The 14,977-nt window shown below is 40.9% G+C and overlaps 2 protein-coding genes across 4 annotated transcripts in view; one reads left to right on the top strand and one right to left on the bottom strand.

Moving 5' to 3' along the window:
- Positions 1–40: 40 nt before the first annotated feature.
- Positions 41–6,042, top strand: LOC121886515 (transcription factor Sox-8-like). The gene is made up of 4 exons (XM_042396556.1): positions 41–1,141; positions 1,987–2,201; positions 2,322–3,980; positions 4,195–6,042. Exons 1-3 carry the CDS (start codon positions 732–734, stop codon positions 3,104–3,106), a joined length of 1,410 nt encoding a protein of 469 aa, XP_042252490.1. The 5' UTR covers positions 41–731; the 3' UTR covers positions 3,107–3,980; positions 4,195–6,042.
- Positions 6,043–9,564: 3,522 nt separating this feature from the next.
- Positions 9,565–14,977, bottom strand: part of LOC121887456 (arf-GAP with dual PH domain-containing protein 1-like) — a 34,042-nt gene continuing 28,629 nt past the window's right edge. For all 3 annotated transcript variants that reach the window (XM_042398235.1, XM_042398234.1, XM_042398236.1), the window contains 5 exons: positions 12,557–12,640; positions 12,367–12,429; positions 11,454–11,525; positions 11,131–11,359; positions 9,565–10,580 (listed from right to left, as the gene is read on the bottom strand). In XM_042398235.1, coding sequence (XP_042254169.1) covers positions 10,552–10,580; positions 11,131–11,359; positions 11,454–11,525; positions 12,367–12,429; positions 12,557–12,640 — 477 coding nt within the window. In that variant the 3' untranslated portion in view covers positions 9,565–10,551. The remainder of the gene's footprint in view (positions 10,581–11,130; positions 11,360–11,453; positions 11,526–12,366; positions 12,430–12,556; positions 12,641–14,977) is intronic.

Below are 14,977 nucleotides of genomic sequence, written 5' to 3'. Positions count from 1 at the left end.
AAAAAATCAGCAAGCTACATCAAACCATTGGCTTTGTGAGTGTTCTATCATTATTTATATGACATTATTGGTTAATTATTATATATTGAGTATAAGCAGCATTTTAATGTTGTACTTTGGTCAAGTGGTGTTAATTTGAATACTGCTGTTCATTTTAATCTATATCAGTGCTTCACTTTTTTATCTTATGTTGTAAAATATTAAAATTAGTGAAAAGCTGTTAGATATATGGCTCTGAAATGCAGAGTGGAGCAGAAGTAGGCTATAAAATAGTACTTCATGAGCCTCTACTTATTTCCAGCATTTGGACACACCAAACTCATCCATAATAGAGATGTCTAGATTAAACTACCATCGAACTAAAATGTTTTAAATTCTTAGTGTAATAGCCTATTAGGCTGCCACACTCACTATCAACTATTAACTGCCTTCTCCTGCTTCATTATGCCAAAACAGGAGGCACTCTGCTGGTAAAACTTTGGGAAAGCCAATAGGACCGGAGGGGTGGAGAGAAGCAGGAGTTGAAGTGCTAAAAAGAAAACAGTTGCTCTTCAAACTTTGCCCGTCTGTAGAAGAGGATGTGAAAAGGAATGGCAGGTTCAAGACAAGAAATTTGGGATTTTACTTGATTTCGTAGACACAATCTTCCTACACAGTCGCGCGCATTTACGCACTTGGAGAGGAATCTGGGCGACAGTAGATCATTCTGGCAACTTTTTACCGGCTCTAACATGACAGAGGAGAACAAGTCCTTGACAGACCATCTGTGCAGCCCCACAGGCAGCGACAGCTCCTTCTCGCTGCATGGATCGGATTCAGAGTCCCCGACCTCTTCAGCAGGGTCCGACGCACAAGGAGCAGCGTGCCCGGCGAGGATTACGCACAAAACGGAGAGAAACGCGGAGGATGAGCGGTTTCCAGTCTGCATCCGCGACGCGGTGTCGCAGGTGCTGAAAGGTTACGACTGGTCGCTGGTGCCGATGCCCAGTCAAGGGGAGAGAGGGCTGAAGAACAAACCTCATGTGAAACGGCCGATGAACGCGTTCATGGTGTGGGCGCAGGCAGCGCGGAGGAAGCTGGCGGACCAGTATCCTCATCTGCACAACGCTGAGCTCAGCAAGACGCTGGGCAAACTGTGGCGGTGAGTACTGCATCACAACCAGAAACTCTCAACTTCAACTAATGAGCTGTTAGTACATGCAACTGTGCTTGCAGACTGTTAGCGTATTGTTAATTGTTAATCCTGTTTTTTCTGGTGTGGTTTTCATTACAAAATGAGGAATTCACTTGTATGAAATGTCACAACTCTTCTGATGAATTAACAGCTGACAGTCAGTAACTAACACTTATTAAATTAAGCACAACTTTTTTGTGATTTTGCATAAATACAAATGTATTTAATCCTGTATGAGGTAGTCTCATTGAGATCGGGAACTCTTTTTCAAGAGAAATAAAACATTGATGGGAAAATACTTGGCAAAAAGTTTTTTATAAACTGAGGCAATGATATAATTACAGAAGGATACAGAGGAAATTGTAAAATGTGATCTCCCTCGTGCAATAAGGCAATATGTTTAATAAAAAAATAATTCTTCTAACTGGCAGCCCCCTGCTAATGCATTGGCCAATTTCTGACAGCTTGAAAAACATGACAACTGTGCAGCTGTACAGCTGATTCATGTAGTAAAGCTTTATTCTCACAGTGAAATTTTAAATGGAATCACTGAGTTAGTTTCAAAGAGTAAAAGTGCATAAAAAGTTGCTCAGTTAAGTAATACCAATAATACTTATTTGTCTAATTTGTCTGGTATTTTAGAGAACACCTGTGTTGTGTTCCTTTTGTTGTGGTGATATGTCTTTCCAGTTTGGATTGAATATATTAGCTAATGTATTTTCATCAATATGTTTCTATTTCTGGATGCTGATGTTTTAAAGTCCATCCAATGAGCCTAACCTCCCACCCTACCCCCCCACTCTCCTCCTCAGACTTCTCTCTGAGACTGAGAAGCGTCCCTTCGTTGAAGAGGCTGACAGGCTGAGGCTGCAGCACAAGAAAGACTACCCAGACTACAAGTACCAGCCTCGGAGACGCAAGAGCACCAAACCAGGTCAAGGGGACTGCAGACCTGGCCTTGTCCAGCAGCACCAGCAGGGCTTATATAAGCCAGAACCGGGGGTGGCCAGGCTGGCCGACAGGACAGGTGAGATGACTAGTTACATCCAGATCTCCAATTTTAATACACTTTTAACTTCATATTTGTTGCAGTGTAAACTACAATGCTGGAATGGATTACACTCCTTTTCTCTTTGCTTTTGTCCAGGTCAGTCTCATGGACCTCCAACACCTCCTACTACACCTAAAACCGACCTTCACATGGGAACCAAACATGAGGGCCACCGGCCTTTGGACGGCTCTGTTCCTCCCACTGGCCGTCAGAACATTGACTTCAGTAATGTGGACATCTCAGAGCTCAGCAGTGACGTCATCAGCACCATCGATGGATTTGACGTCCATGAGTTCGACCAGTACCTGCCTCCCAACAGCCGCACCGCCACAGTTCTAACCCCGCCAGATACCAACCATGGACATAACAACCCCTCTGGATCATTCACTTTACCCAGCATCCACTCTCACTCTCATGGCATTCCCACGTGGACACCCAAGACTGGAACTTCCATTGCAATGGCACCGTCATCTTCCGATCGTCACACCTATGGGCTCCACGAGGACAGTAGCCAGAAACCTCAGATTAAAACTGAGCAGATGAGTCCAGGACACTACAGCAGCCACTCCTCCCAATGCTCTTCCTCTGCCACCCCTCCTCCACCACAACAACCTGAGTACACCTCTCTGGGCTTTGGTGCCTGCTCCTCCTCGACCTCCTCCACCTCTTCTGCCAACCAGTCTGACTACACTGACCTTCAGAGCTCCGGTTTCTACAGTGCCTTTTCTGGGTACCCCGCTGGTCTGTATCAGTACCCATACTTCCACTCCTCCCACAGGCCTTATGCTCCGCTTATCAACAGCCTGGCCTTGGCACCACCTCCACACAGTCCTCCCTCTGGCTGGGAACAGCCTATCTATACAACACTCAGCAGGCCTTGAAGGCCACATAGGCAAAGACTACTGACTATTCAAACTGAAACAGTAAACTGGCCTGCTTTAATGACTTATAAGACATGTGCCTCATGCATGAATGTTTTCTTATTTTTCTCTTATATTTGTTCTTGCACAAAGCAATAAGAGGAAAATAAGAAAATCCTACATGGGATTCATGAGATGTGTGCTGACAGCCAAGTCTGTTCTTACCCATCTGAGTGTGTTGATGAATTGCGTTTGATCTTAAATTGGATGCGCGTGCCAGGCAATTTGCAATTAGCATAAGTAAACGCCCCAATAAACCATTATAAGGGCAGCAGACTTAAGTGCCATGTGCAAACCACAAACCAACAAACCACAGCAGTTTGACAGGTAACATTAAGCTCAGGCAAAAGAAAGAAAAAAAGGAAAGGAAAGTGCCACCTAGTGGCAGCAAAAAGGAAAAAAGTTTCTTCTGCAGAGAAATTTACTTAATGAAGTTTCGTTAAGAAAAATTAAGTTATTTTCAAGTGTGAGCAGTCGGGTCACCAGTCCAGAAAAGTGCAAAGCATGGCAAGAGATCACCAGTGCAATGAATGCTGTGTGTTCAGAAGAAAGAACTCTTAGTGAAAATTTTTTTAAACGGTTTGATCTGAAAATGGACGCCAAAAAACGACTGTCTGCTGCCAAGCATACTATTACAGCCACGGGAGGGGGCCAGGAAACTGTCAAAACAACAGTCATGGATGAGCGCATTGGAGCCATTATTGGAGAGGTTTCTCTGGGGTGCAGTCTGATATTCCACTGGACAGCGACCTATGTACCACAGCCAGGAAACATCCTGTCAGCACCAGACAGCATAGGCTACCCCAGGATCAACTAGCAAGATCTGAAGACAATGGTAAGCATCAATCTAAATTTAAGGGAATTTAATCAAGTCGATTGCTTCATTTGATTCCACATTAAACATATTTTTTAAAAAACACTCTAATTTTACCTAATTTATAGCCTACCATGCCCATTTTTGTTTTAAGCTACATGCCCATCTTAAATCATTGGTATATGAATAAATTAAACAAAACATATGTATTAACAATCTTTATCTTATTTTTCAGATGCATCTGGCTCCAGTGCGCCATCCACCTCTCAGAGCACACCTGGACCATGAAGACGATCCACCTGACCAGAGTCGGTCCTACAAAATCAAGAGATGTTAGAGACTCTTCATTATATGTCATCCACTTTTTCACAAAATAATGACACTCTCAAAGATTTTTAACTTCAAAAACCAAGAAATAAAAACCATTTATCAAATAAGTGCCATTTCAGTTTTTCTACAATGAGTATAGGCCCAGGTCATTTCACAATGTAACAAAAGTGATCTGCTTACATGTTAAAAAAGTGAAATGAGTTGCTGTCAGGTTTCAACGTCATGTCTGTTGTCAGGTCTCACGAAACCATAAACCTCCATGTCTTCAGGTAGTGGCAGGTGGGGTGGGGGCACACCATGTTGCATTACTGTGCAGAACACAGCAGGCCATGGTTATTTTGCACACTTTTTCAGATGTGTATAAAAGCTTTCCACCTGCTGTGTCTAGGTTACCTTACGAGGCAGCTGGATTCACAACATCACGTGAGAATCCATCTTGTCAGGCTTCAAGTTATGCGCTTGTGTCCGAACCAACGGTGGTTTGGACCATTCAGTGTTGTGCATCCTGCTGCCTTGCAAGGTAAGACGGTGATAGATAGATGGTTCATCCAATCACCTGCCAAGTTTTTATGAAAGTGCCTGCCCTTTCCCAAACAGTTTCCATTGACGACTTCTCAGATGGTTCTGTTTAACAAACCATCTGGCACATCAGGTTAGTGTCTGGGCATAGCCATCGACTTTTCAGTATACCGATAGTGCGCTACACCACTGAGCAAGTATGCGTCAGTTTCTGGTTATAGGCCACCTCCTGTTAGGTCTGAGTGTTGGGAAATGGTGTCATAAGCCATGATAGTAGCGTATAGCCCCATCACCTAAATTAAAAATTGGATTTATGTTGAAAGGTAATAATGCAGACTTATGAAAAATCTATCATATTATAACACTTACCAATAAGCCACCCATCTTCAGCAGCACTTTGATCCAACCACAGACCCACCAAACTGTTGTGGAGCACAAGTCGTGTGATCCCCCCGGCCATCGAGTCACCGTGTTCAAGATGTTATTCTGTGCATCACATATTATTTGGACGTTGATTGAATGGAACTGTTTTTTATTGAGGAAGGGTAACAGATTTGGAGATGGTGCCTTGATGCGTACATGAGTACGGTCGATTGCTCCAATAGTGTTGGGCAGTACAGCAATGGCATAAAATTCCCTTTTTATCTGGGTCTGCTGAGCAGCGGTATATGGAAACTGAATGCACTGTGGTGTTAACTGAATGATAGCCTGGAGAACTTTGGGGAGCGCACCACTAACAGTGGACTGGGATATGCCAGACCTACCACCAATCCTTATGGCAGGTCCCAGTAGCCAGGAAACCGATAGCGGTGAGTACTTTCAAATGAGGTGGAGTCAGACTAGATCTGTTTTGTCTCTGATCTAAGTTGAGGCTCCAGAACAGCACACAGGTTTTGAAGAATCTGCCTCGGTAATTGAAAGCGGCTTATGAGCCACTCATGACTCTCAGCAAACAACTCTCTTCTCAAGGCTTGGTTGGCCAACGCATCAAGCAGTAGCAAATAAGCCATTGCAGATTTGGTTTGGCACCGCTTCATACTACTTCATGCACTATGACAAATCATAATTAATGACGTGTGCTGTCATTTTGATGACTGGATAGGGGTGTGTGTGTGTGTGTGTGTGTGTGTGTGTGTGTGCGTGCTTATGTGTGTGGGCATGCGTGCAGGCATATTGGCCTAATTTTGTTGTCAGTTAGGCTAGACCTAATCTTTAATAAGTGTAAACATTTAAAATTATTAAATTAATAAATAATTATAGAACATTTTTCTTCTGTGTTTTCATAAAGCAAATTGCTTTTTCATCATCATTAATATTTCAAAGCACAAAACACAAGTTGGCTTTTGTGCGTATTGGCTTACAGTTGTCTAGGGCACTGTTAAAGGTGCAGTGTGTGAATTTAGTGGCATTTAGCTGAACGGACTCAGCAAAAATGGAATATAATATTCATAAGTATGTTTCAATTAGTGTATAATCACCTGAAAATAAGAATCATGTTTTCGTTACATTAGAATGAGCCCTTTATACCTACATAAAGAGCAGGTCCTCTTCCATGGAGGCTGCCATGTTGCACTGCCATGTTTCTACAGTAGCTCAGAATGGACAAACCAGACCCTGGCTCAAGAGAGGGCCTTAAGTATTTTTCACGAGCTTCACAGCCACCATCGATTCTCCTACACACTTGGAAGGGGAGGGGGAGGGGAGGTGTATTCAGTTTGTTGCAATTTGCAAACTCACCGCTAGATGCCACTAAATCCTACACACTGGTCCTTGAAATTTTGATCTAACTTAAGAACAGACGGGAAATAACCGAGCACTGATGAATGCCACAAAAGTTGTTAAGTTAAATTGTTTGCAGGCACAATTTAAGATCAACTCATTCATGCATGAGGCCCAGTGTTTGGAGATTTGATGACTTAGTAAGAGTTCAATCCTAAGGTTTTGACCAGTATGAATATCTGAAGGACAGTGCTGATATTTGAAGACTTCAAATGGCTCATATTGTGCATCAATGTATTGTTACATTTGTTCCTTTTCATGCAAAGAATTACTAAATATTAACAAAGTTCAGTGTCCTGTCTTGAATTTGACACTTCTGAGTGACATGGCCTGAGAAATGACACTTAAGCCTACACTGGACACTAAAACGTTCCACTGAAACACCACACTAATGAATAATTTTGGTATGTGAGTAGCACCTACTTAAGACAGGGCGTTGCAGGTTTAATAGCAGTTTTTCCGCACTAAAGCTGGCTGAGTAAAGTAAAACAGTTTCCAAATATTCATACATTTTGATTAGCATTGAGGCTGTTGCATTTTTTCTTCTTTTATAGGGAATATTATATGAAGATTCTGCATGTTTATGTAAGATTTCTTTGGCCAGCAAGAAGGTTCTGTGATTTACATCAGTAAGAGATTGTGTCTGTGTCCTCATTGTGATAAATGTCAGTGTCAGTATCAGTGTAGACTCTGCATATCAAGCAACAAAAATGAAAAAATATGCATATTTTTGCCTAGAGTTAGATGAGAGGATTGATATCACCAAGAGTGGTATCAATCTTCTCGTCTTACTCTTGGCAAGAAAGAGAATATGAATGTTTCCCAAAACTATTTCTCTAGACAGCAAAAGGCATCATAATGAAATACATATTTACATAAATCTGACTCCTCTGTGAGGAGAAAATAGAACAGGTAGGCTAACCCCTTAATCCACTTTACTAGTTAGTTTGTGATTTAATGTTTAAAACTACCTAGGAAAAATATCAAGACACATAATTATTTGTGTATTTTAGCCATCCAAGTGATTTCACAACACATTTCAACACATTTAGGTGACACTGGGTTTAGAGTCCAAGTAGACACATCTTAAAACCTGATATCACTGAGGACTTTCTCACCCTTGACTGGACTTCCTTTTTTTTCTTTTTTTCTTTTTTTTACTGTGGACCTGTTCCTCTCTGGTGCTTCATCCAGTTTGCATACAGTCCAACAGCTGGTCCTGCTGGGTTTCCTGTGAGGAGATTAGCTAATTTCACAGTCTCACAGTCCGGGTGGAGTATCGACTGCAGGGCCTGATGGACAGGACAGCTGGGGTAAGTTTCCAGAGACTTCGTAAAGAACTAAAAAGGAAATACTCCATTGATTTATAACAAAAAGGTAATGAGACATTAAAAAGGTATTAGACCTGTTGACAGAGTCGAGCCTTGCCGTGATGTGTTTTTAAATGCATTAAACCTGTTAAAAAAGCATCCTACACTGAGGGAATGTTCTAAAATCATACAAGAACATGTAATCCTCAAATGATTAGAACATGAGTTAGGATTACTCATAATATTCAGACTAAGCCATGTACTGGAGCAGCAGCTGTACCACTAATACTTTTATATTTGCAGGCTACATGTGCCAGCGCCTCACTGACCATATTATCTTCAGGACAAACACGGCGCCTGCTGAGCCGAGGTCCCACCCGCTTTTAAACGCTTCCTGTGTGGGTCCGACCTGGCTGCTGCAGCTCAGTGGCTCACTGTCTCAGCAGTTTACCATGACAACCTGGTTGCCAACGACAACAAGGCCGCCAGACAGAAGCAACATTGATTTACCCATAATTCTGTGAGACTCTGGAGCCAGTGTCTGTGTGTATATGGAAGTTTTTCGTAAGAGTGGCGAGATCATCAGGTGACATTTTCACCAGCAGACCTTCAGCTCACACTTCTCCATCCAAATAAAAGCGTACGTGTTGGTCTCCCTTTACAAGTGACTGATGAGCTCCACCCACTGTGACAAAAAACAAGTTAGGTAACACAGGCCTTACTTATTTTGACTGCTTTTTCAAATTGGAAAATACTAGTAGTTAAGTACTGCTTCTTCAGCAATGTACTTTGTGCATACTCTTCCAATTCTCTCATTTGGTGTTTTGATGATGACAAGTTGTGGTTTTATGGAGGGTTGAAGAGTCACGCTAGGTTTTTCCCCACATGCTTCAAGTCAAAGCTAAGCTAATTGCCACCTGAATCCAGCTCTATAATGCACACACATGGGAGTGGTATTGACCTTCTCATCTAACCTTGAGCAAGAATGAGTGTATTTTTCAAGATGTACAACTATTCCTTTAATTTGTCATTAACTGTCCTGTGAAAATCTCAAACTTCTCACTCTGGTGATTAGCATCTTCTCATGGGAAAATTCCATTAAATTCTTCTTCAGGATTTCACCTGACTGACGCCACGTGAGCTCCCTTTTAAAGTAACAGAAGAGCTCCATCTGCTGAACAAATGCCATCACTGCACTTTCACTAGCATTGCCTTTACATTATACAGTATATGCGCAAAATTAGTAGGACGTTTTCAATACGGGTGTGTGTTCTTTGGGGGGAAAAACACATTTCTTTAAATGTTACAACATTATGTTGTTGGCGACACATCTTTGTGTTTAGGATAATTCTGATGTATTACAATTTGGGTGTTATTTTCATAGTTTTTGCCATCATTTCTATCAGTTATGACAACATTGTACTCAGCAAAGTGAACATTGAGATCAGGGAACAAAAAAGCCCTGTGTAATCGACTAATTTTTTTTTTTTAGCAATCTTCCTGCATTTCCACATCTCAGCAATCAACTCAACCAGTATGTCACAATTAAAGATAGAAGTGATGGCAAATACTATGACACTAAGACCCAAGTTGTAATAAACCAAAATGATCCTTTAAGAAGACAAAGACACTGGAGTGAACACTGACAACAAATCAAACAAAACCACTTGATTTCAGCTTCATCTGTATTGATGTTAAGATTTTCATAATGAAACAAACTATCACTGTGATTTAAGGATCAACACAACCATGTGTCTTGAACACAAGATGCAAAAAATTAAATAAAACTATTGTAGAAGTGTTATATAAATTACAATCCTGTCACATTACAATCCTTTAAAGCAGCAATAACTGTCTACGATGACTCAGTATGTTCAACAGTACAAATAAATAAGAGAACAGCTGTCGGATTGAGGTTTGAAAAGAACCCTATCTGGATACAAATCAGCCACCTCTGGCTACGTTAACAGCGACGGTGATCACTGAGAGTTTGTGTGTGTGTTTATGCATATTTGTTGTTAACAGCACTTTGTAGATTCAGGTTTAACAGGGTTTCAATGCCAGAAGTTCAACCTCACAGCGCGTCCTCAACGAAAACTTCACAATTCCACACACACTCACAAGGTAAGCCACTGTCATCAAAACTGTACATTCAATAAATTAACAATGCATTGTCTTTGTTAAGCAACCAGTGAAATGACTCTAGATTACATAATTACATTAGATTACAGGTAGAATGAACCATTCACAAGACAAAATTCCAGGGAGAAGGGAGAGGTTGTTGCAGGGGAAGGGTCCACATGGCTGAGGAGAGGGAGGGCGGTTGGCATGATAATGTATAGCACAAAGTTGGTAGGCGCAATAGTGATGACATCATCTACCCTTTGGCCTCGGATCTCCAACATTTCACCCCAGGAGGGGCCTTGAGCCCCATTAGAGTTTGTTTTCTGCACAATACATAGACTGGAGTCCCTCTGTTTCTTCTTTTTCTTCATCATCTTCTCTCATCTCATTCTCATCCACCCCAAAACCCACTCCTGCCCCTCAACCCCCACCCCATTGCCTCCCGCCGTGGTCTGTGGTCACACATTGGGGTTGTCTCTGATCTGAATGAGACCGGGCCAGTCCAGCTGGGTTGTGGCTTCATGCCAGCTTCAAGGCTTGTGTTTAAAATGGGCCTCCACTGCAAAGAAAAGTTAGCCAGTAAAGTTAGAGTAGATTACACAGAACAATTGACAAACAGGTCTGTTTTAATACAGTATGTTTTCACCCAGTGTGTGTTGTTTGAGAAGCAACATTAACACTTGTGTATTAAAGCTGCTGAGAGCCAATATTTTGTGTTAAAGTTCTTCTCAAAGCTTAACTTGTATTCACTGTTTCCCCCATTTATTTCCAAAAATGTGTTTTGCTTATAGTTACTTCACTTGGATGTTGGGAGCTTCACTGTGCAGAATGATGTATGTGCAGTTTGTTTTCACATTCATGTGCTGAAGGAGGAAAGTTTCACTGTTCTCACCTTAAATCTGAGTGTACCGAGCAGAATTTGTGACATCACAACTGACCTTTTTTTTGTGGAAACAATATATTAGACCCAAATTTCTATTCACAGCATTTTTATATATCTTAAATCATGTCCAGAAGGAGTCTTTAAAGACAAAACAGGAAAAAGGTTCCCTTAATGCAAATAAACTCTTTCATTATGTTTGGATAAACCAATTTCCAATTTTCTGTACCTGCATATTCCTGTGGCCTCATTGGTCGATTGATGACCCTCTGGAAGGCCGCTATCCAATCTCGTTGCTCGGCCTCCGTCTCGCAAGCAAACAGGAACTTCCTGTCCGGCGTGACAATGGTGATGCCGTGGTTCCAGTGGTAGCCCTGAGTGGACGGAGGCAAGCCGGACAGAACAGTGTAGCTGTTCTCCTTACTGCCGATGAACACCTCACCCCGAGCGTAGGCATCCTGGGAGAGGGAAAAAGAGAGGGAAAGTTCTGTGAACAAAGTGAACAGTAAGAACTAATCAAAAAAGGTGAAGAGGACGCAGGTCTCTTCTTACCAATGGGTCTTTGAAATACATGAGTCTCCTGTCATCCATGGTGAACCATCTCTTCTTAAAGCCCTCTGTGTGCTGCGGCAGAGCAAAAGAGAGTGAAGATGATGAGAAAAAAACAGCAAAGAGAGTCAGTTAATTCGAGTAATGCTCAGTATACTTTTATAACATTTTGATACAGTAGTATATTTAAATGACTAGTTTGGCCACTTAAATTAATTTAAAAAAAATACAATAATGACTTTTGCTATTGAACAGTTTTACATAACTGGGCTGACTTCTAATGAGAAAATCCACCCGCTGTGCAACCTCCAGACTTAATGTCTGTCAGCTTGTTTGAGCTAATTTAATTGATATTTTCAATTAAATTAGCTCAAACCACTTGACAGACCAGTTGTTTGGGAAAACACATCTCTAAAGCGCTAACCCAACTGACATTATGAGGGAATTAAAGTAGGCACTGCTTTATTATCTGCTCTTGAGGCCCTGTTTTGTAGAGGGGCCAAAATCTAGTTTTAAGACCTTTATTAATTCAGTCCTGTGCTTACAGGGTGTATATTTCTAAATAAATTTGTGATTAATGAAACTGCAACACAGAAAACAAGGAACCAGGGAGTATTTCAGTATAGAAAGACTGCAAACATTGCAGAGAGAGTGAAAGAAATGCTTTTTGGTCAGAACTCAATTACTGAAAAGAATCAATCTGAGAAGGAAAAATCACTCTCTGATGAAATTGTACACAAGACACTGATATACAGTATACAGTGTGTGTCAAGGGGCTGCTACACTTCACTACTCTAGACCTCTGGTCAGATTTGGGCAGATGTAACTGTGAAATTGAGGGGTAAATTCATATTATTCCCCCTGATTTCACTTTAAAGTGTTGGTATGATCCAGTGAGTGTAACCACAGCACAAACCTTTGGACCCGTTTTCTCCATAAAGCCTTCCTTCATGAAGTTTCGGGTCAGTTTGGGCACCAGCTGCAGTAAAAAAGACAAAAAGAACAAAATAAGAATGCACTTAATATTAAACAGACTTCTAGATTATTCTGCCTTTTTCAGTTGATACTGTAGCAGTGTGGCGTATGATTCGATCAGTCATCCTCACCTCCTCATCACTTGCTCCAGGGAAAGCCACCTGTAGGTAGTGGAACCTGGCCGCTCTAATAGCATTGAACCAGTCGACCATCTCCTGTTAAAAACAAATAAACAGTGGCATCATGTCCAGCTGAATTTAGAAAGAAGACCTTGAGTTTTTACAGTGAAGGTGTCTTGCCTACACCGGAAGGTATAGTCAGGTGTGTGGATGCTGCAATGCTGTCAATAACTCCACCACAGAACAAGAGTGACTGTGACAGTGTGAACTCAATGACCTCTTTCTGTCACAGCCTTCAGGGACACTTCTTTACCAGCAGAGGGAGCAGTGCTTTCTAGATTTCAGGCTATCTCCTTACATTGTCCTGAACTGCTATTAATATCTGTCTCTTTCTTCTCTCTAATATTCTCATTTTTGATTAACTCTCTGTCTGCTTCTATTTTAGTCATAAATCCCAGAGATGTAACAGCAATGTAAAGCAATGATTTGTGTGCTCAGTACTATAAAATCCCTCAGCGAAAGACAAAGGGCACACACACACACACAAAGGTTAAAAAACAGAATAATGCATGAAGGGTGAGACTTCATTGTATGAGTCACATGGTTTCCTATAATTTCCTTGAAAGGAAATGGTTTGGAGATTTTCTAGGAAGGTTCCTGGGAAGAATTATGTAATTTGGCACTGCTAATTATAGGGACAATCATTAATTACAAATCATTTCCAGTGTAACCTAGAGAGTTTATAAAATCGGTGCACAGCAGTTGAGCTGAACATGCAGAAATATAAAGTATGTCTACAGGCAAGTATACATTTATTTTTCATTTTCCAAAAGAGTTCAAAGTGTAATATGCATTATGCTCAACATAAACTGTTCTTCATGTGTAGATCAAGATGGTCTGTTGATGTTTAGTGCAAAGCTAATTACAAACATATTGTCTGATGAAAAACAATCACATGAATCAGAATTTAACTATAAAAGTCTCTATGTGCACAGTTACATTCAGGAACATTAGCATTAGCTATAGAAACAGGCAGGTTTAACAGTCTCCTTGAAGAGAAAAGATGTTGTTCTTTATGTGATTTAGGTGAGACTGAGGATCTTGTGTTTTATCGCTCATTATATGATAATTAAAGGACTGCACTTTGATGAGCTCATCTGCATGGATTGGTATGAAAAAACAAAAACAAACTTGAGTTGTGTTTTAGGTAGGGAACCTTTTTTGTGACAGATTTACAGAAGAAAAAGTTCTTTGTTTGCAATGTAATGTTATGTGTAAGAAGTTGTTGATGTTCGTGTCTGACAAATGTTTCACCTCTGCAATGGCGTTTTTGGATTTAAGTCACAATAAATACCATAACTAATTTATCATCTTATAAACTATACAATTCAACATGCAGTATTTTTCCACTCAGTAGGAGTTTAGCTGTTTAGTGTCTTCTTTAAACCTAAAATAAAAGGTTACTTTACTGTCTCAGAACACTGTCCCCATTTTCCCAGTCATTAATACCAAATTACATAGTTCTTTCCCATTCCCCAGGAGATTATTTGGAAAATTCTGGGACCCATAAAATGAAGTGTTGCTGTGGCCTTATTAAATATTTTCCTAAAGGTTTGCTGTTGACCTCGCAAACCCATAAACAACTTTAAATGCTTGAACCACTGCTAAATGTAAGGCTAAAACAAAGAATAAGCTATGCGTTTTCGCATTTTTTTGCAGTTCAGTCGACAAGCTCACGTGGATCAGATTCATCTAGCGCATCTGACCTCATCACTCCCAACAAGAAAGCAGTGTGGAGTGCGGGGGTGACGATAATAACTCCCCCCCCCCAAGTAGAGCATGGCAGCAGCGTCAGCGGCAGAAGCAGCAGCATAGACAGAACTGACTGACTGAACAAGCTAACAGGCTAAAACACGTCCTCTGGGACTGAATGGGATGAAAACAAAACCAACGTAATGAAACTTGTAGAAACAACCTATTTCACATCAGACACACAGTGCAGTTTGTACAGTTTGTAGTAGAAGAGTGACACATACTCTACTGAGACAATGACTATGAGGTTTAAGTGCTGACTTTTTACATACTCGCCCATTTTTTTTGAACAGTAAGACAGTTGCTACACTGAATCTGAGTGTAGACGGTTAAATTAAAGCTAAAAGTCAGCACATTACACTCATACAGTAGTCATTGGGCCTCATGCAAGAACATTTTCGTATGCTTATCCTATAACTCTGTGAGGTTTTTTCTGTAAGGTTTGTTCAAAGTCAGATTCAACAAACTCTCTTAAATGCACAAATTGTCATAAATCGCTTGTTTCAGCCTGATTAATGTCACCTGTTCATGAGGTGGTGTGAGATCTGATCATTAGCATAATCAACGCCCCTAAAATTGCCATATAGAGTGACCTGTTCCATTTGTGGATGAGTTTTATAC

Source organism: Thunnus maccoyii, chromosome 20 (genome assembly GCF_910596095.1).
Source record: "Thunnus maccoyii chromosome 20, fThuMac1.1, whole genome shotgun sequence".
Taxonomy (NCBI): domain Eukaryota; kingdom Metazoa; phylum Chordata; class Actinopteri; order Scombriformes; family Scombridae; genus Thunnus; species Thunnus maccoyii.
This window is presented reverse-complemented; position numbering and strand designations above follow the sequence as displayed.